Source organism: Pipistrellus hanaki (genome assembly GCF_964339955.1).
Source record: "Pipistrellus hanaki genome assembly, chromosome: 5".
Lineage (NCBI taxonomy): Eukaryota > Metazoa > Chordata > Mammalia > Chiroptera > Vespertilionidae > Pipistrellus > Pipistrellus hanaki.
The window spans coordinates 68,190,666-68,211,819 of record NC_140507.1 but is presented as its reverse complement, the minus strand read 5'-3'; the positions used below and the strand labels follow the sequence as shown (position 1 = coordinate 68,211,819).

The window sequence follows — 21,154 nt, the reverse complement described above, 5'->3', positions numbered from 1 at the left end:
GGCAGCTCTGCGCGGGGCCTCCAGCAAGTGGGTGTCCCTCCCTGGTGCCAAGCTGAGCCCTCCCAGATCTGAGGGGCTGGGCTGATGTCTCCAGAGCTGCTGGGAACCCACACTCAGTGCCAGGACTTGAGGATGTTGCCCTCGTGGGCAAGCAGGCCCCCAACAACCACCACTGGGCTCCACAGCCTGTGGGAGGAGGCGCAGCACAGACGGTGTGCATCCACAGCCAAACCCTCCTCCCTCCCCAAACACCTTGCTGCAGAACCTTCAAGGTCAACCCACCTGTGCGGCAGTGGCAACCCACCTCTACTCCTCGGCTGGGGGTCTGGCTGGCATGGGTCCAGTTCCACAGATCGAGGCAGGTGTGTCCTGAGAGCTGGACATCCCTGCCCCAGTGACCCCTCTACTCCCAGGCCAGCTGTCCTGTCATCCCCAGATGCTCCAATTACCTTGGGTCTAAGGCCAACAGAAAGTTCCTATTGGTTCCTGGCTCCTGTAAGAAGCCTCAACCTAAGACTGTTCACAGAACCACCTGGGCCTCCCTGGGCCTTGAATCCACATGACAGAGAGCACAGCGGCCAGGGAGGAGAGCACCGGGGAGGAGAGCACCGGGGAGGAGAGCACCGGGGAGGAGAGCACCGGGGAGGAGAGCACCGGGGAGGAGAGCACCGGGGAGGAGAGCACCGGGGAGGAGAGCACGGGGGAGGAGAGCACGGGGGAGGAGAGCACGGGGGAGGTGAGCAAGGGCTGGGGAGCGGAGCGGAGCTGGGGAGCGGAGCGGAGCTGGGGAGCGGAGCGGAGCTGGGGAGCGGAGCGGAGCTGGGGAGCGGAGCGGAGCTGGGGACCGGCTGCTTCCCTGGACCTCCCCCTCCAGGCTACATGCGAAAAGCCGACCTCAACCACTCAGAACCCAACCACCTGATACCTGGGAAACCGTCTAGAAGGAGCCCAAACACCCCCAGAAAGGGTGGGGGAGGGAAAAGCAACAAGACTGGCCTCAGACTTAGGCATGAAATCATCGGATTTTATTTAGAAGCAGCTGGTCCTAGGGTGGAAAGGCATGTATGGTACAAAAATTACAGAGGCTTAGTTCATTATACAATACAAACCATCACGTCTTTACAATTTATTATAGCGTCTTTGGGTTTTCTTAAACTCCCCTTTCCTGTGTAACAAATCAATGTACTCTCCCATCAACTCCCTTCTTTACATGTGAGCCCGTCATATTTACAGAACTCCACACACACAGAGGGCCCGGGACTCCCCCAGTGGAAACTGCCGACGGCGGGCAGAAGGCACGGTGGACTTGGAGGAGGGAGCGATGCATGTGGGGGGCAGTCAAGTCGGTGTCTTGGGCGTAAAACATGCTGCTTACGGTCCCCACAGTAAGGCACGACAGACAGCCGGAGGCGGCCGTGGGGCTGAAGGCACCGTGAGCTGTGGGCCCGGGCAGGCCTCGGCCAGGGAAGGACACACACATGGACTTCTGGTCAGTCCCGCGAACGGGACTTTAAGGCGGGAGGAGGAATGTAAGGAGGTCAGGGGGGCATCGGAACGCCATGGGAGCTCCCATTCACAGCTCATTCTCTCCCAGGCCCCTCATGGCTGGCCCCAGTCACACTACTAGCTATTTTCTGCCCTCCTGCCCCCTCTGGCCAGGCTGGGCATCAGGGCAGCCGCCCCCCACTGTCCTTGGTCCCCTAGGGGTGAGGGCTGGCAGTGCAGAGAGGGGCAGAGGCCAGGAAGGTCCCACAGTGTCTGCCAGGGGTATTCGTGTGGAACCACAGCCTCGTAGGGCAACGCTGGCACATCCTTACTGGCCCCAGCTTCCCCACCTGCCGTCACACTAAATCCCAACACCGGGACCTGCTAGGAACTGCGTCTCAAACCCTAACGCTGACACTGTTTAAAATCAGGCCCGCTGATTAGGAAGGCGAGAAAGAAGACAGATGAGGGCCCTCCCCCGGGCCCTGGTCCTCACACCACTCTCAGGCCCACAGCTTCGGCCCGATGCCCGCTGGGCCGCGGGGACGGTCTGGGTTATGGTGTTAGTGGCACCGACTGCACACACTGTCAGTCCCAAGCCACCTCAGTCTGCACTGAGGCACAAGAGTGAGAAGGAGCCTGCAGGGACAGGCTCCTCACCACACACAGAGCCGCCAGGAGGTGGACTGACCGTGACACAGCCACGACACCCACACCCGGTGGCACTCCCCGCACGAGCCATTGGCGCACCGGCCCTGCAGGGACCAGGACCCCACACCCTGACCGCGAGGACTCAGCACGGCCTCAAGCGGCCATGCTGGTTTCTGACAGCGATGGGGAGCCAGGGGCCAACGCGCCCACCCCCCTGGCCAAGGCACCAGCCGGGATGTCTCCCAACACGGCCAGGACGGCCCACAGGCTGGTCTGACCGCGGCCAGTGAGCGCTGGGACGTGCTCTCCCCAGGAGGCGCCTGGAGCCCTCGCCCCACCACCACCACCACAGCTGTGAGCCCCCCCCCACCACCACCACCATAGCTGTGAGCCCCCCCGCCCCACCACCACCACCACAGCTGTGAGCCCGGCGTCCGCCCCAACTCTGGTCAGTGCTCCGTCTCCGGGCGCTTCATTCGGGGCGAGGCCGAGGGATCCCGCAGGCCACAAGGAAACACTGCCTCCCGGAGGGTGGAGCTGGGGGCAGGAGGTGGTTTGGGAGAAAGAGAAGAAGGTCCCAAATCTCCTCGGGGACAGGCTGACCGGACTGGACCACTCAGGCTCTCCCGCTGTTACAGCTCCAGCCAATAAACCCGCCGGGCCAGCCGTTCCACTGTCTCCCCGTTTAATTAACCCGGAGGACAGGGAGCAGGACCCCCTCACCCGTGGACCTTGCCGGGCGGCTGCCCCAGTTTCCAGAGCCCAAGTAGGCGAGTCACACACCACACCTTCCATTCCCAGTGTCTCCCCCAGCGAGCTGGTGCAGGGCCGCGGGCTCCAGGGAGAGGGAGGGGTGCTGGCACCTCCATCAGCGGCCGCACGGATGGCGGCCCCGAGGAACTCCTGACAGAGCCCCGGAGAAGGTGCTGGAGGCGGAGGAGGAAGCGCGGGGCCGGGCCCCACACCCCGTGGGGAGGAGGCTGGGGAGTCCCTGCGGCCCGCCCGGGGAGGGCAAAGCCCCGGCCCCGGTGCCTGTGTCTGGTGCCGGGACTAGAGAAACATAGACACCTACCTCCCAGGCCAGGGCCGTGTGGACAAGCACAGGACGCCAAGGGCAGCCGCCGCGGAGCTGACTGCTGGGCCAGGCGGGTCCTCGCGAGAAGTGTGCGTGGGGTTAGATGGGTAGAACCTGGGCCGGCCGGGCGGGGGGTTAGATGGGTAGAACCTGGGCCGGCCGGGCGGGGGAGGTGGATAGGTAAAACCTGGGCCGGCCGGGCAGGGGGTTAGATGGATAGAACCTGGGCCGGTCGGGCGGGGGGTTAGATGGGTAGAACCTGGGCCGGCCGGGCGGGGGGTTAGATGGGTAGAACCTGGGCCGGCCGGGCGGGGGGTTAGATGGGTAGAACCTGGGCCGGCCGGGCGGGGGGTTAGATGGGTAGAACCTGGGCCGGCCGGGCGGGGGGGTTAGATGGGTAAAACCTGGGCCGGCCGGGCGGGGGAGGTGGATAGGTAAAACCTGGGCCGGCCGGGCAGGGGGTTAGATGGGTAAAACCTGGGCTGGCCGGGCGGGCGGGCGGGGGGGGGTAGATGGGTAAAACCTGGGCCGGCGGGGCGGGGGGTTAGATGGGTAGAACCTGGGCGGGCCGGGCAGGGTGGGGGGGGTGGGTAAAACCTGGGCCGGCGGGGCGGGGGGTTAGATGGGTAGAACCTGGGCTGGCCGGGCAGGGCGGGGCGGGGGGTTAGATGGGTAAAACCTGGGCCGGCGGGGCGGGGCCGGGGATGGGAGGGCTGGAGGGCCTGGCAGTCTGCCCCCCGGGACAGTGATGCCCAGGTGGGGTCAGGAGCTGGAGCTTCTGTAAAAGAAAAGTCACCGAGCTTCCCCTGCTTCCGCCTGGTCCCTAAGAGACGGTTCCTTCGGTTCTAGGACCGGAATATGGGCTGAAATAAAGCGGCATGAGGGGCGTGCTCATGGCCCCTGGCCCTGCGTGTGACACGGGGCAGCAGCTGCTCTGGGCGCGCCGAGGTCTCAGGGCCAGGGAGCAGGGCAGACGGGCAGCCTGAGCCCATTCCCCCTGCACTTCCCCAGCTGTGCTGTGGGCCCGGCTGAGAGGCTGGGCGTCTCCACGAGGAGTTGGTTACTAGGAGCTAATCAGCCCCAGCCTCTTCCCCATGAGGTCTGAGCTCGCGGAGCTGTGTGTGTGTGTGTGTGTGTCCAGGGGGGGGGGGGGGGGTCCTGAGCAGCTCCCCCGGGGGCAGGAAACCAGGCGCTACTCACTGGGGGGCTTCAACGCCCTAGAAAACCGGGGGCTTTTTAAATAAGAGCTTTCTGGGTGTTTTCAGAGTCCACACATGAAGCAGGCAGCCAGGAGCGCAGTGTGCACCCCAGACCGGAGGCCTGGGTGGCGGTCACAGCGGGATCAGCACCGGCCACGGGGCTCCCCTGGGAGGAGCAGCCAGCGGCTCGGCCAGGCCGGCCCCGGGGACGGAGGAGCAGCACCCTGGGAGGCCCGGGCTGTCAGGCAGTCAGGGTGTGGAGTACAGAATTGCCACGAAGTTACACTGGCCGAGGGGCCTTCCCCGGAACCAGAATTGCACCAAATACGGCCGGGGCGCCTCTGGCTGGCTTTGTCACTGAGGCAGAAGCTCAGAGTAAGGCCACTGTGTGTCTCTGTTAGAGGGACGTGAGGCGGGGTCATCCTCGGGCCCAGGCACTCGCACCTGGGCAGTGGATTGTGACTCGCGAATAATTTCGGATTTTGAAAAATAAATATAAATAAATATATTCCAGACACTGTTGAGGGAATAAATGGAGAAGAGAAAACTTCCCAGGTGTGAAGATGCTAAGACACCCACAGGGAAGACGGAGAAGCCCTGTGGCGAGGACCAGGGAAGGGGGCGGTCTCGGGCTGGCCGGGGACCTGGGCCCAGAAGCTCGGGCGCCAGGAGGCACTTGGGCGGGTACTTGGTGCGAGGAGCCCGAGGGACAAGCCGGCCGTGGGCGGGTGTGGGGGAGGCCCTGCCTCTGCGGCGGAAGGCACCGGTCAGGGGTGTTATTTAAGTTAGGAGGTTAACGGTGTTGCCAGAGCAGAAAAAGAGCAGCAGCCCCAGGTGGGAAGAGCCCGTGACCAGGGGACGGAGAGGGCGGCCCCTCCCCACCAGCCAGGGCCACTCTGGGCTCCCAGGACCTTCCCCGCCACCCTGTGGCCGGGTCCCTCCTCCTCCTCCTCCTCCTCCTCCTCCTCCTCCTCCTCCTCCTCCTCCTCCTCCTCCTCCTTCTCCACCTCCGCCTGGGTCCTGGGAGAAGCGGGGTCACCAGCCTCCCATCGTGGATCGCGGAAAAGCCTTCGCGGCCCGCTCCCAGGGCCGGTGTGAGGGGCTGCGGCCTCCAGCTCCCGGCGGGCGGTCCGCGGTCAGAGTCCTCGGCGCGGCCTCAGCTGGCCCAGGACTTGCGGTCCTCGGGGTTCCTGGGGCTCCTGTCCGCCCGCGGGCCCTCGGCGCCCTCGGCCTTGGCCAGCGCCGCCGTCAGGGAGGCCAGGTTGGAGGCGGAGCCGGAGAGGGCGCTGCTCCTGCGCGGCTCGGGGGCGCCCTGCAGCCGGAGCCCCGCGCTGCGCCGCCGGGCCGCCCCCGCCGCCCTGCGCACCCGGGCCGGCCGCACCAGCAGCCCGTAGCCGGGGTTGCACTTGAAGTACTGCTTCCCTCCGATGGAGCCGTCGTTCTTACCTGCGGGAGAGGAAGAGAGATGGAGAGAGGGCTCCGACAGCGCAAAGCGCACAGCCCCAGGGCCCGGCACGGGGCGGCCCAGGCCCACCCTCTAACAAGGGCGCTCAGGGGGCACCGAGGCCTCCGCTCAGGTGCCAGCCCAGAGCCCGCCCCAGTCCGGCGCAGGCTGTTTCCAATCCAGGTGGAATATGTAATGTCTCCTGAGCCCATAGATGAGAAAAATGCTTTGAGGTGAAGGGTGAGAACACAGCAGGGGGTAGGGTTTGGGGAGGGGGATGGGGGCGAGGGCGGGGTGAACCTGAACAAAGCGACCAGCCTGACCCCCAATGGTGATGGAGGGGTGGAGAACACGATCTTTGTAGAAAAACGGTCACACATTTTATACACTCTGTCTGCACGCCCTAACCTGCCCTCTCTCTACCACCGCCAGCTCCCCAGGCCCACAGGGATCACCTCCCACTCTGGCCGCTGTCACCACTGGGCTCCTGGTCACACTCCCACCTCCCTCTCACTGGCTCCCTGATGCTCTCCCCCCTGCACACCGATGCCTCTGAGCTGCGCCTCCAGACCCAGAGTGGCCTCTCTGACATCTGGTCTCCACTCGAGTCCAACCGGCACCTCCAGCCCCACCTCCCAACAGAACTCCGGTTCCCCTGCCCTGCGCCCGCCCTGCTCTTGGCTCTTCCACGGGCATGACCTGGCCTCGGCCACACTCAGGTGTCGCCTGGCTCCTTTCTGCCCGACATTCTACCACCCTCAGGCCCGGGGCTTCCGGACTCTCCCGGCCTGGACACCGGCACAGCCTCCTAGGTGGCTTTCCTGTTCCTGCTCCTCATCCCAAGTCTATTCTCCTAAAAAAAAAAAAAAAAAGTCTTTTTAAACCCTTCATTCTTTACCCTTCGTGAACTGGCTGCCCCACCACTCCAGGCTCCCGGCCGGTCTCTGGGGTCCCCTCAAACGCCGTGAGCTGGTTCCCGTGTGGAGCTTGTGCCCGAGGTGCCTTTGGCCTGTCGTTCCCCCTCCCCCAACTCCCTCCTTTGTATCACTCATGCCTTCGCTCCCTCGGTATTAAAGTGTCCCACACCCACCACCCTCCATCTGCTGAGCCATTTTCTTCACAGCACTTACTCCCATCGGAGTTTATTGACTTGTTTGACAATTATCTCCCTCTCAAAGAAAAGTCCAGTGACACCAGGCACTTTGTTCTGCTCAGAATCCAGGACAGTAGGTGCCTGATGTTTATTTGTGGGATGAATTCATCTATTTGCTAATGTCCCTCTAATTCTTAATTTGATTGCAAATACAAACTTCTTTCCCAATTCCTGTTTGCATTTCAGCAGAAATGGAATTTAAAAAATACTCCAGCCTGTGCTACAATAATCTTCTGGAACCACTTCCAATTTATGATAGTCTTTGCCAAAATTAAAGACAGTGAGTGACTTCATAGCTGAGCTGAGGGGCCCAGAGACAGAGTCAGTGTGGGGCAGGCCTGGGTGTCACGGAGCAAAGCACCCCAACTCTCCCTCTGTCACCCCACCACCACCACCACCACCCCCAGGAGAGCTTTCTCCTTTCCACTCATCTACACAGGCCACACACCTCCCTCCTAAGCCCATCACGGCACACCCAGCCCTCACCCAGGGAAGGGGCTGCCCGCCCCGCCCCCGAGCACACTGCTGGGGGCGGGAGCACGGAGATCAGGCTCGCTGTCCCCAACGGGCTAAACGCAGTTAATGCCGGGATCTGCTCGAGAGAAATGAAAGCGATCCACACAAAACTGAAACACGAGTGTTCCCAGCAGGAGTGTTCACACAGAAACAAACAGTGGAAACAACCGGAGTGAACGCAATGAGGCCGTCCACACGGGGAGGAGTCACACCCCCGCCGGGTCGGCCTGGGAAACACTGTCCAGGGAGATCAGCCAGACACAGGCGCCCACATTTTGTGGGATTCCACTTACATGCAAGTCCAGACTTAAAACGTTTTGTAGTGGGAAGTAGCTGAATGGTTACCTAGGGTTTCGGGGGAGGGGAGAGTGTGTCTTGATAGACATGCAGCTGTTTGGGGGTGATGAACCTATTCTAAAGTTAGATGATGGGAATGGGTACACAACTTGGTCAGTATACTAGGAACCACTGAACTGCACACTGCAAACAAGGGGGTTGGATGGGTATAAATGACTCACATTAGAGATGTTTTAATATAACACCCAAAGAGCAAATTGCATCCTTAAATCCGGCCTGTGTTTCCAAGAACGAGGACCCGCCGCTGTGAGCTGGGCCACTCTGGCCGGCAGCGGGTCTCCCATCACCGTGTCGCCTGTCCCAGCTCTGGGCCCAGGGCCCTGGGATGTCTGAGACCCTCTGGGTCCGCAGGGCTCAGGAGTGTGACCTGAGCCAGCACGGCAGGTGCAGCTCCTGTTCCAGTTCAGCTGCAAGTGCTTCTGTGACTAACGAAATCACAGCATTTAAATTCATTACTACGTTTATAGTAGCCTTCAATCAATGTCTTGGGTTTTTTGAGAAACTCTAATAAAAAGGGAACCTGACTCTTAAAATGCTTTGGGAAAGCTTATCTAGGAAAAAAAAATGCCTCATTTTAAAAAGGGGTGACTCCCAAAGCTCAGAAGTCCAATAATGTGCTAAGGGCACACAGCCAGCTTCTGGTAGGGCAGGGGCAGGGGCAGGGGCAGGGGCAGGGCAGAGGACGGGAGGGGCAGGGCAGGGCAGGGCAGGGCAGAACAGCCCCAGTGCCCGGGACGTCCTGACAGGCGGCACTCACCTGACGGTAAGTCGAGCTCCACGCCGACCCACGTCCCCTCCTGGAAGTCGGTGGGCCCGATGTACCTCACGATGCCCCCCTTGTTGGCGCCCACGGTGACATACTCTCCCTCGCGGAGCCACTCGGGCACTTCGCTGGCTTCCTCAGAATCGGAGGACACTTCCAGCTTCTCCTGGGCCTGGCCCCCCGCGCTGCCGTCGCCCGGCCCTCCCGCGGCCCGCGGGTCCTCCTCGCCGGGGCAGCCGGGGTCCCCGCCCAGCATGCGCGTGAAGGACTTCAGCTCCGAGGTCCGCACCTTGCGGATCCTGAACGGGGAGGCTGGAGCGGGCGACTGGGACAGGAGGTCAGGCGCCAGCTGTGGTTTGGGGACCGGCTCTGAGCTGGCGGCTGGCCGGGCCTGGTCCTTGGGTCCTCCTGGCGGCTTGCCGGCAGGGGAACTGTCGCCCCCGCTCTGCCGGCTGGGAGACTCCTGGGGGGCGGGAGGGGGCAGAGGAGCTGGCGAAGTGCCTGCTTCTTCATCCTGCCTCTCTGAGGACCCTGCTCCCCGGGCCGGGGCCCCTCTGTCACCGTCACTCCGCAGAGTCTGCTTTGCTGGGACAGGAGGTGACAGAAGGCTGGTCTGTCCCGCCGGCGAGGCAGGGAGGGCGCTGTCAGCTCCAGGGGCAGGCTCAGCCTCCGGGCTGGCCTGGCAGGGGACAGGGGGGACAGGAGGGGGCGAGCCGGGCGTCTGCCCACCCGCCTGGGCCGCAGCATCCAGGCCGGGGGCCAAGGCGTCCGACAGCGTGGCGGTGGAGACGCTGTGAGAGAAGTACCCGCTGGAGGCCTCGCTCACGGGGCTGGGCGGCCCGTCCTGCACGTCGGGGGCCTGGGCGTTGGTAGCCGCGCACTGTGGCGAAGGCACCTCGGTGGGTTTGTCCTGGGTCTTCATCGCGGGGGCAGTCTGCACCGTCACGTCTGGGGCCACACTCAGCCCCGTGCTCTCTCGGGGAGCCTGGAGCAGGAAAGGGGAAGTGAATCTGGTTAGAAGTCAAGGCCAGCCAATCACCTCCAGGGGGCTGCGAGGTTAGTGTGACCTCCCAGTGCTGATGGAGAAGGGGGTGCTACGGGGTAGGGGGCAGCCTGGCTGCAGCGTCAGCTCCACCCGTCTCCTCCTGTGACCGGAGGGCCCTGCTGAGCTCTGAGTGCGCTGAGAGCCCAGTGAGCACCTGGGGCCTGCCCCCACCACCTCCTCACCTGCTACATCGAGATTCTGAGATGCTGTGATCCTGTGACTTATAATAAATTTATATTTGGTCATCATCCCCATTTCTGGCCCAGAGCTCTTGCTAAAACCCTTAGAATTCTCTAACTGACAAGAGGGATAAAGGTGTCTTGATATTCAGAACCAGCCCCTTCCAACAACTCCTGAGTTTAGGTTAGTAAAATGACTTTTAGGAATCCCCTGAGGATGGGGGCTGGTTGCCAGGGGAACCAAGCATGCTTAGAGGGCTGCAACTCTCAGCCCCACCTGATTTCGGGGTAGCAGAAAGGGGCTAGAGGCTGAGTCAATGGCCAGTGATTTAACCAGCCATCCCTCTGTAATGAAACCTCTGTAAACACCCAACAGGACCGTTTTAGCGAGTTTCTGGGGTGGTGAGCACATGGGGGTGTGAGGTGTGTTGTGCTCGGTGTGTGGAAGCTTTGCATCTCTCCCCACACCCTGTCCTGCGCTTCTCTTCCTCTGGCTGCTCCTGAGATATATCCTTTTATAACAAACTGGTAACCAGTAAGTAAAACGTGTCTCTGAATTTGTGGGCAGCTCTAGCTAATTAATCAAGCCCAAGGAGGCGTCCTGGGAACCTCGATTTACAGCTAGACAGTCAGAAGTGCAGCTGACAACCTGGACTCGAGACTGGAGCCGAAGGGGAGGGTGCCTGGTGGGACTGAGGCCTTAGTCTGGGGAGCTGCCGCTACCAGGTGGAGTTGAACCCTCGGACACCCCGCTGGTGTGGGCAACAACACATACGGGGCTGCCCCGGGGGGTGGGGGTGGTACAAGGCAGGCACGGCCTCACCACAGAGGGTGGCACACAGTAGGTGCACACCACCATCTCCATCCCCGCATCCCCCAGCGGGAGTCCCTGCCTCCCTGAACCCAGACGAAGAACTTTGCTCCCGTGGAAATAGAAGCCCCGCCGCCGACTTCCCAGCGCATATGAGGGAGTCACTAGAGGCCAGAACCCTTTTCCTGCAAAGTGGAGCCGATGATGTCACTGCAGCATCTGAAAGGCTTCAGCTCGGCTTACCAGCTCGGGCCCCAGGAAGGGCTCTGGGCGTGCTCTGGCTGAGGAGCGGAGGGGGACGGGCTGCCTGTAGGCGCACCCTCTCCCTGAGTGCCCCACCCCCCAGGCCGCCGTTCAGGCTGCTGCCCAGGGCTGGTCCCATGTCACAGTCAGGAGCCCTCGGGTCCCGGGAGCCAGCAGCCAGGCAGCAGCCGGCCCCACGGGGGGCGTGAGGACGGGGCTGGAGGCGGCCTCTCCGCTCACACAGAGCCCCGTCTCGGGGAATGACGAGGCCACGGCTCCCCTGTTTCTGAGGGGGCCCTCGGGGTGTTTTCGGGATAGCTTAAGTCACCTGAAGAAGGTGGCAGGTTATCTTTGTATCCCCAGTTCACAATGACAGGGGAAAGGAGACGGCGGGAGTGGGGATGCGGTCGGGGCGGTGGAGAGGGTGCTGCTCACAGAAAAGAAATATGTTTTCCAATATTTACGGAAAGATTATTTATCTTACAGGAATGGCCATTTTCCATTTGAAATACAGGATTTATTTGAACGGGGAAACAGCTGAGATCTATAAGTCTCTTACAGTCACTTGGCTTAACTCAGCAGTTTGATAAATCACGCGCTTCCACGTGGCTCGTCATTTATATTCCTGTCTCCAGAGGCCCTCCTTCCCCACAAGGCACCCTCTCGGGGTACGAAATTAACGGCACCTCCCGAGATTAACAGCCCATTTTTGTGATGGATCTCTAGGCTGCAAAATTTACTAAATCCGATAGATCAATAACTGTCACCAGCATAAATACTCTAAAAGATTAGGCAATCCTTCAATCACTTTTCTTTTGCAACTTGTACATGTTTTATTTATCCTTTTATTTTTAACATCAGCGGCCGGGCAGGGAAGAATACAGGCACAAAGCACCCGGGTCTGGAGTGGGAGCCATCGCTGTGGCCCTGAGAGAGGGCGTGTCCCCGGCCCTCCCTGAGGAGCCTCTCTCTGCCCGACCAACAGCTGTCCTCCAGGGCCAGCAGGTCCTGTCCTGAGGAGGTGACACTAGGGACAGGGCCCTGATGCCCCTGGTGTTAGCCTGTTTGCTTCCACACGCATTCTCTGAGGCAGGCCCCAAGTAGCGCCATGGCCACTGTACAGCATGGCCCAGAGAGGCGGGGCTCACCCAGAGCCGCCGGTGAGCGAAGCACCGGCTCGGGTGGGTCAGACTGTCAGCCACAGCGAGAGAGACAGGCGGAGGGGGCTGATTGCTGCTTTCCTTCCCGCTGAGCGGGGCGGCAGCCTCTCCTTCCGTCCGCTCCGCAGGCAGCCGCGCCCACTTGACTGGAGTTGATGTGAGTGGAAGCCCGTCTGCCATCGCTGGGTCCTACCCTCCCCAGTGACATTTCCGGGGGCTGCCAGGAAAGCCTCGGCTGGAGAAGCTCCGTGAGGAGCAGCAGGGCTGCCCAGGGGCAGAGGCGGTGCCACGCCGGGTGCCCCGCCCGCAGGGGACCCCTTCCCACTGGGCCGCACTGGCCTCGCGGCCCGGTCCTGCCTCGGCAGCAATGACAAGCATTCCCCACGGGAGGGGCCGTGGTGTGTCTGCCGTTAAACTCAGGATGCCGCGGGCACTGACTGGAAGGGCCTTTTAGAAAGGAGTGGATTCATGAGGCCTGAGTTTCCTTTCCAATTATTCGGCTTTTGCTGTTGTTTTAATAAATAAAATTTCCCTATGAAGAGATGGCATTTCCTGAGAGTGAGCGCGCAGGGGGAGAAAATAGACCTGCTATTCATAAGGCGAGAAGTGCTGTTCATCTGCGGGAGATCATAAGAGGCCGCTCCCTCCCAGCTTAGCATTCGTCTTTTCACGCTGATCCTCGGATCAGGATGAAATGCAAAACTGAGAATTAAGCACACACTTAGAATAAGGAGGTTGCTCTGTTTATAGAACTCGCCTCGCCTGGCGGTGGGCTATTAAAGCAGCAGACGACAGCAGCAGCCAAGCACCTCAAAGTTTAGCAATCATATGATTAACAAGTTGGAAATAGCAAGTGTAACAGGAAAATAGAGAGGGAGAAAACCATGGCCTATATTGTGGTTAATGATCAAAATGGGAATGCTAGAATAAAACCACCACAGTGTGGCCTCAACGCTCACAGCATCGGGCCACCCACCAGCCAGGCGCCCACGACCCGCTGACTCACCTCCGCCACCCTGGGCGTCCGGGGGTCCGGGAGGGCGGGCTGCACCGTGATGCGGGGCACCGGCTGAGGAGACAAGTGGACGGGCGGGCGTGAGAGACCAAGAACAGAACAGACAGCCAGAGAGTGTTTCCGCTGCACACACAGCGGAGCCCGCCAACTGTCAGGAATTCCAACAAGTCATGGCCAACCAGGCCTGCCCGGTGCGAGGGGCGCCACACTCTCCACAGACACGGAAGAAATGAGGAGCAGAACCAGCAGCTCCCGAGCCCCCATCTAGCAACCCAAACAGAGGCTGACACCCGCAATGCACGCCATGGCTCCGACGCAGCTCCCCTCCCGTCCTCACACACGGCTGTGTCTGTACACACCGCGTCTCAGGACTCTGGGGAGAAGTGACTGGGACAGGAAAGACCAGGAGAGGCTGCAGCAGGAGGTGGCACTCAAACCAAGCCTCGGTGGCCCAGGAAACTCGCGGAGTCAAAGGAAGCTGGCGAGCAGCCACGGGATGCCAGGTTCAGGGAAGCCAGGCAGGAGCACAGCTCTGGCACAGACAGAGCAGGAGAGGGAGAGCGGCTTCGGGATGAAACTATCCTCATCGGGTAACTGAGCGGAGAGTGTGGAGGGTGAGGACGAGGATCTGGTGGTGGAAGGCAAACTGGCTGGAGAAAATATTTATTTAATTAATTAATTTATTTATTTATTTATTTATTTATTTATTTATTTATTTTTGGAGAAAATATTTAAAGACCAAAGTAGGCAAATCCCTAGTGAGACTCCAGCAACAGAGCAGGTGTGAGTGAGTGACTGGGGCCTGAATAAGAGGTGCAAGCAACATCACAAGAAAGGCCTTCGGTACGTGTGGGCACACCATTGAGGTAGCATTAAAAGAAAAGAATGAAGAAATAACTCGCACCAGGACCAGGAGAGGGGGTGTCAGAGGAAGGAGACGAGGCAGAAACTCAGTCAGCAGCGGCTGGTTTACAAGGGCAGTGGGACTGCAGAGGGGATATGACTGTCTCCAAGAGGCAGGAATCCACCGCTTCTGCCTTCTTCCCTCAACAAAGCCGCTCCCCTCCCAGGTCCCCCTGCTCCCATGCAGGAGCCAGGACTTCAGAATGCCCAGTTCTAAGAGGGCCCCATCCTGACAGAGAACAAACCCGGGCTCCGAGTCCTCCCTCACACGGGAAGTGAAAGTTGAAGTTGGTTTGCGTGCAGTATGAATTTCCATTAGAGAAGCAGATGGTCACTGACCTACTGGTTCCATATCCCTCCATCTCCCTTCTCCCCACAAGCACTCAGGTCCTCCCCGTGGTATTTCCGGGTGTCTGAGTCTCCTATGCCGCGGACTCTCCCTGGACAGAGTCTGAGGACACTAAGGCTGGGCGGCCAAAGTCTTGCTTCCTACCAAGCAGGCCAACCTCTTGGGACAAAATGGCTCAGTGAGGGTGGGGGCGGCCTGAGCTCACAGCACCGGGTCACCGCTTCCTGCAAAGATACTAAATAGCCATCAGGCCTTGGGGCTGGTTGGGGAGCAAAGTGCTAGAGGGAGCCGTTCTGCTGGAGGTAAGACCTGAGAAGAGGCACAGAGTGGAGGCGATGGAGTGGGAACTGGCAGGAGACAAGGCTCAGCAGATGGAAGGACCCAGGGACAAGAAGGAAACACGCTTCACCTGCAGACACGGGAGCTCCTGGGCTGCAGGCCAGGGACCAGAGTCAGAGTTGTGTGTAAGAAAGACCCTGGGGATGGCAACAGGAGGGAAGAGGGAGAATGCCCTGGTGGCAGCAACTGCACAAGGAGAGGGCCCCCAGCCTCTCCCTCCTCTCCCAGGGCACATAACCCTTCCCTCTCCCACAGCCCCGCCTGGCCCTCCTCTGCTGCCAGCAGCGTGCCCATGGAGTGTGCCCAAGCCCCTCCCCTCCCCCACACAGCCCTCCGCTGCCAGCCGCTCTCTCAGGCTCACGGTCCCCATGTTATCTGAAGTCTCCCACAAGTGGGAAGGTGTTCAGAGAGTACACGTAGAGAAAACATTCCTTAAGTTTGAGCTCCAAAATGCTTTCATTCTTTAGTTAGGTCTCATTTAAAATAGATGAGATTGGGAGGAAACATTCCCCCTTAATGTATAAAAATGCTACCAATGATGGAACGTAAGCACTGCAATGAAACCTCTTCTAAGATGATGTAACTCCTGCCCTCCCAAATGAAGCAGAGAAACATAATTTACACTTTTCTTTATGACTCAGAGTAATTACAAAATTCCAGTAAATGCGTAAAAAATATTAGCTGAAATGAATTAGAGGACCAGATGTTCTGACACAATGCAGGGACCCAGAGGACCACCGGGGCTCCCGGTGCCCTGACTCCAGGGCTCCGGGCTGCGAGGCTGAGAGCCTCCCGGCTGCCCTCAAGGGATTCCTGTCGCCATCACTCACACTCAGTGGCCACTTCCTAATCGGGCAGCATGTTTCATAAAGAAGCCAGCAACCCCCATTCAGAAAAAATGTGAACCAGACCAAGAATGACTGAAATGGGCGGAGACCGGTTTGGCTCAATGGATAGAGCGTCGGCTTGGGGACTTAAGGTGTCCCAGGTCCGATTCCAGTCAAGGGCATGTGCCTTGGTTGCGGGCATATCCCCAGTAGGGGGTGTGCAGGAGGCAGCTGACCGATGACTCTCTCTCATCGATGTTTCTAACTCTCTCTCCCTCCCTCTCTGTACAAAATCAATAAAATATATATATATATTTTATATATATATATTTTATTGAAATGGCTAAAAATGATGTCAAAACTTAGGTCAGATCAGGTCGGAGTGGGTCAGGAGCATTATGACAATACATGGACCACACCCACTCCTCCCACCCATACACCAGCAGCTTGGGGTGCCTCCCTCTTGGGGGAGGTGCTAGGCAGTGGTATCTGCCAGATTCCAGCTCTGGACAAGCAGGGTCACAGAAAGATTCTTCTCCAACAGAGATGTCTGACGGGGCAATGCTCGTGAGAGAGACTGGCCACGTGCTCATTCTTATCGAAGCTGGGTGACAGGTACATAGATTCATCACAGGACCCTCTCTGCTCTGTCCATGTCAAATTTCCGCCCTACATGAAGAAGGTGACGGGCTGAGTCACTGTAAACTTCCATTTAACAAGGATATGGCAGGTCCCACCGTGACCAGGCATTAGACACCAAGGAGAACACAGAGATCAGAAAGGCATGGACTTTGCTCTCTACAGACTAGCAGGCTCATTATGGGAAGGACGTGTGTGTAAGTAAAATGTCAAGAAACAGGACAGATACTAGAATGGACTTTTTGAAGAGAGAAGGATCTAGACTGGCCAGCACTGAGCAGAGGGAAGGAAGGCAAGGGCCATGTAGAGAGGCCTTGCGAGCACATGGTTGATTTTCACAGGCAGGAAGGAGTAACCAAAGGTTCCTGAATGAGATGGTCATCAGAGCTGTGTCTACGGAAGATGAATCCTTAAATAGGGGAGATAACAAAATGTGGGGAAATCAACGAAGAAATTGCTTTAATGGTTTGGTGGAGAGCTAAAGAGAGAGTCTGAATTTGTGTAGTAAGAGGAAAAGATAATAGAAATAAAAATTTAGATATATAAAGGAGACTGTTGAATACTTGAAAATAGTTGGCTAAAGGTGAAGGAAACAGAATCAAAGATGATGCATAGGAAGTTGGTGACAGTGAAATTAGCAGAAATTAGAAATTAGTTTCTAAGCTCTTCCTGGCTTGTTGTGCGTGTGTGCACGCATGCAGGGGTGGGCGGTACTTAGCCTTCTATTTTTGGAAATGGCCCGTGATTAATTAATTCAGCAACCTTATTAAGGGCACCAAAAATACCTACAAAGTATACTGAAATCTACAGTGTGCCATTTGTCCTTCACACATAACAGCTCAAATTTCCAAATGTGTATTGTTTGCATTTTAATGCTATTTTGCATATCCCCTGTGCAGGCAGTTGCCTCCTATTTCAGGAGCTCAAAACATTTCAGATCATAAGCTCATTAATCCTTACGACACATCTGGTAACTATTAATAAAAATGACTGCAAAGTATTTTGAGCTATAAATATTAAGGAGAAGTCCCATGAGGCCAGTGAATATAGTATAATTATCTACATTTCACAGCAAGAAATCAAGGCTCAGAGATATTTACCTAATGGTTAAATGCAGTCGGGCAGCCCAGTGAGTTAGTGACAGAGATGGAAAAGAACTGAGTTTTAAGCACCAGGTAAACTCGCAATCATGCCTTCCACTGGGCATTACTAAAACTTAACCAATGGGTAGGTTACAGGCAAAAGAATTGCTTCGAAATATTCCAGGGGAAAGATGATAATCACTTCTCGTATCCTATCTCGTCATTTTTAACTCTGGCTTTCACAGGCCAAATGAATGAAAATAGAGATTAGCTCAGAATTTCAAAATGAGGCATAAAAACTATTTTGGAGATGCCTTTGGCTAGAACAGTTTTAGCTCCTTGGCATGACATGAAAGACCCTCACCTCTCTGTGAGGGTGCAGCCCTTTCAGGCTTATTCTGCTAACCCACTCTGAACTCGGCTTTGCAAGAGATTTCTCTCACTGTTCCTCCCCTAGGGAGTCGTGTTCCCCCTGGTGGATACCTATTTGTTTTTAAGTCTCAGCCCAAGCACGACCTACTTTTCCTGAAACTGTAGGTAGAAATGCCCACTGCCTTCAGTGAGTCACCCAGACATACACATATTACAGCATCTGTAACATCAATCCACTTATGTTTATGTCTCCAAGGGACTCCTCAAAACCCAGTTCTCAGAAGGGCAGGATTATGGCCCATTCATTCCTGTATCCCCACACATAAAACAGACACTCAATGCTTATTGAATGAATAAACAGATAAGTGAATAAATCAATCATTTAGGTGCTGCAAAGAAGGCTGAACTGTACAGTTACAAAGAATTTGGAAAAGAACAGACATTCTGAAATTTGGACATAGGTGTACATAGAGGGGAGAAGAAATATCAATTGAAGCCTAAAATAATCACTTGTTCAAAAACACAAACCTTCTGACACAATTTTTGTTTGAAAAATGAACGTTTCCTAATAATCATCCCTTCTCCTGAATTTAAATGTCATTTTCTAATGATTCCTAAGTTAATATGACTCTCTATTAATATATTTTTTTATTGATTCCAGAGAGAGAGGGAGTGGGAAAGAGAGATAGAAACATCAATGATAAGAGAGAATCATTGATCGATTGCCTCCTGCAGGCCCCACACTGGGGAGCAAGCCTGAAACTTGTGCATGTGCCCTGATCAGTAACTGAACCATAGGTTCATAGGTCAACACTATCCACTGAGCCATTATTCCCAGGCTGGGCTATAAGCACGTTTTTAAACTAACAACAATAATACCTGATCTAAAAAAATCTGAAGTTTCTACTTGTATTTAGCAGTCCCAAAGTCATTCAGGATACATTAATTCCATTTTCTTTCAAATAAAGAATCTTAGGTTTTATTAATTTATCATTCATGAATATGCTCCAGGTGGTTATTATGTTCAAAAGATTGTGCCAGGAGCTGGGGATACACAGTATGAGCAGAGCCAAACACAGTCCCTATGCTCCTCAAAAAGAGGCACATGGGGTCTAATACCTGATATTGCTATTTAATTACACAAACAACTAAAAGGTCCATTTCTTCCATCAACAAGTAAACTATTTTATCAGTGGATAAAAGTGAATCAGACCATCCAAACAGACTTTATTCACTATAAAATATGTGCATTAGTTCAACTTACTAGAGATACTACATAGAGAAAATTTTAAATACTAATGTTTCTGGAATTGTCAGAAAAGATACAACTTCTTATTTTTAGAATTTAGCTAGTTTAGTTTTGAAACTTCTACATGGTAATTGTTAAAACTTATTTTAATATTTATATGAAAAAAATAACTTGTATTTTTTTAAAAAAAGAATGTAATATTTACTTCATCCAAAATAATGGTTGTTTTTCAAATGTCTATGAAGGATGAAGGATGTTTACTTAAAACACAGAATATTTGTTTAATCTCAAAAGGTAAAAGTAGGGTTTAAATCTAGACTGTTACCAGCTTGGTATGCCATATCAGCTAAGGACAGTTTTTATTTTAAATTGTTGAATAAAAGAATATTTTGTTATGTAAATTACATGAAATTCAAATTGCAGCATTCTAAATAATGTTATTGGAACACAGCCACTCATTTGTTTAGTATTGTCTATGGCCGGTATCGATAGATACTGCATGGCCTGCAAAGCTAAAATAACACTATCTGGCCTTTTACCAAAAAAATGTTGCCAATCCCTGACCCACAGAATCACACAAGAGCAAATGATGCCAGTTTCTGAAAAATGACAGCCAGATTGAGGTCTCTTCAATGCACTTCTGTACTGCCTCGGGAACTTTCTTATTTTTATTCTTTTCCAGATTGGCTACTAACCCTGATTCTGAAGTCAACTTTGTCAGTATTCGTATTCTGGGACAAAGACAGACAGCAACATATTATGATTTTGGAAAACTGAAACAGAGATAAGCATCTCCTACCATCAGATAGAGTGCCTAAGAATTCATCCCTAGAGCAACTGAAGGAAAAGCACTTTCCTTGACTTTCATGAGTCCGCATGCCCGAAGGCCTGTGCAAACTTCCTTCTGTTAACTCAAGAGCAGTGAATGTAGCATACCATATCCAAATGCATTTATGTGTGGCACTAAATTACAGGGGGAAGTGCTCAGATACATTATTTGTTCAAGGCCCTGAGTAATAAAGGCAAACCAAAGGCTAGAGCACAGCCAGGTCCTCTTCCGAAGTTTAGTTAGTTAAGATGATGAACCCTTAATCCAGACACAGGAGTCAGCCTTTATGTGGTCCCTTTCATCAAGGGAGCCCAAACATGAGCAGCCTCAAACAGCGCCTTCACACAAGGCAAGGACCAGCGGCTGGTTTGTTTTTCCATTTTATATGCGGAAGAAACACTGCCGTGAAAGATGGAGTACCCATACAAGCATCTTTTTAATCAGCACCAGAGATGTGCAGGGTGCTGCTCTCTCTCGAGGCTCTGCCCATCTCCCACACCGGAAGCTGTGCTGAAACTGGAGAAAGACAACTCCCTGCGGTTGACAAGGCCCTCCTGAGCAAAGTGCAGGACACTGAAACAAAGAGAAGCCGGAACTGTGACTGTGCATCTGACGGTGGGCATTAAACCCGAGCATTAACTCTTTAATTACCCAGATGAACCAAAGATGCCATTTGGAGTCCGTAAGTTTGAGTTACATAAATAGCTTCATCTGAGCACCAACTCCTAGATACAGGAGAAAAGCTATTATGCCAAATTAATTCAATCTAATTAATTAGAGAGCAGGAAGTTCTTTCAATTATTGTATGTGCTGTCTGAGAAACACACTTGAATACGAGTACAGATTTCATTAATTGCAGTTCATTATTTTCCAGATTAGTTACTAAACTTGCACCAGAAGGTCAAAGACAGCTGTCACCTCCTCCAATGTGGTGTTTTTGCATCTTTGGGACTCAGACAGAAATCAATGACAAACAAAAATATATCTCCCTAAAAATGAGACACATGAGTCTTTCTTTATAAAAATGGTCAAACCAAAATATTTTGTAAAATATTTGAATCTTTGTTTTTAAATCTTCTAATAAACTGTTAACTTCTCCCTTACAAGAAAAGATCACGAGTCTTTGCAAACACTGGGATACAATGCTCCCAAACTATAGCACCTTGATCTGAGAACCCGCTGCTTCCAAGGAACAAGTTAATAAGCATCAATCTTTTCATTAGAGTTTCGCTGGGGTTGTATCTTTGCATGAAGGAGGGAACTGAACATTCTTGTTTGAAAATGTCAAGGACACTCTGATTAAAAGCATTTTTTTTATAATAATCATTCCCTCATTATACAACCTCTGCATCTATTCCACCTACTCGAACAATGAAATTCTGAGGAACGAGTGGAACAAGACTCATTCCATTCCTCGGTTCTCACCTGGACTATTTTTATACACTCAAAATCTTATTTTTTTAAAATAG

The 21,154-nt window shown here is 54.9% G+C and overlaps 1 protein-coding gene and 1 long non-coding RNA gene across 3 annotated transcripts in view; both read right to left on the bottom strand.

Moving 5' to 3' along the window:
* Nucleotides 1-1,003: 1,003 nt before the first annotated feature.
* LOC311623904 lies at nt 1,004-5,385 on the bottom strand. The gene is made up of 3 exons (XR_014795221.1): nt 3,735-5,385; nt 3,435-3,578; nt 1,004-3,361 (listed from the first exon to the last, which is right to left on the bottom strand). It is a non-coding gene; the product is annotated as an uncharacterized lncRNA (long non-coding RNA).
* Nucleotides 5,386-5,395: 10 nt separating this feature from the next.
* KIF13B (kinesin family member 13B) overlaps nt 5,396-21,154 on the bottom strand; it is a 188,827-nt gene continuing 173,068 nt past the window's right edge. Inside the window, exons 38-40 of one of the 2 annotated variants that reach the window (XM_084886371.1) lie at nt 13,088-13,150; nt 8,638-9,628; nt 5,396-5,856 (exon numbers count right to left, since the gene is read on the bottom strand). In XM_084886371.1, coding sequence (XP_084742497.1) covers nt 5,567-5,856; nt 8,638-9,628; nt 13,088-13,150 — 1,344 coding nt within the window. In that variant the 3' untranslated portion in view covers nt 5,396-5,566. The remainder of the gene's footprint in view (nt 5,857-8,637; nt 9,629-13,087; nt 13,151-21,154) is intronic. The other variant, XM_084886372.1, reaches the window with a different exon arrangement.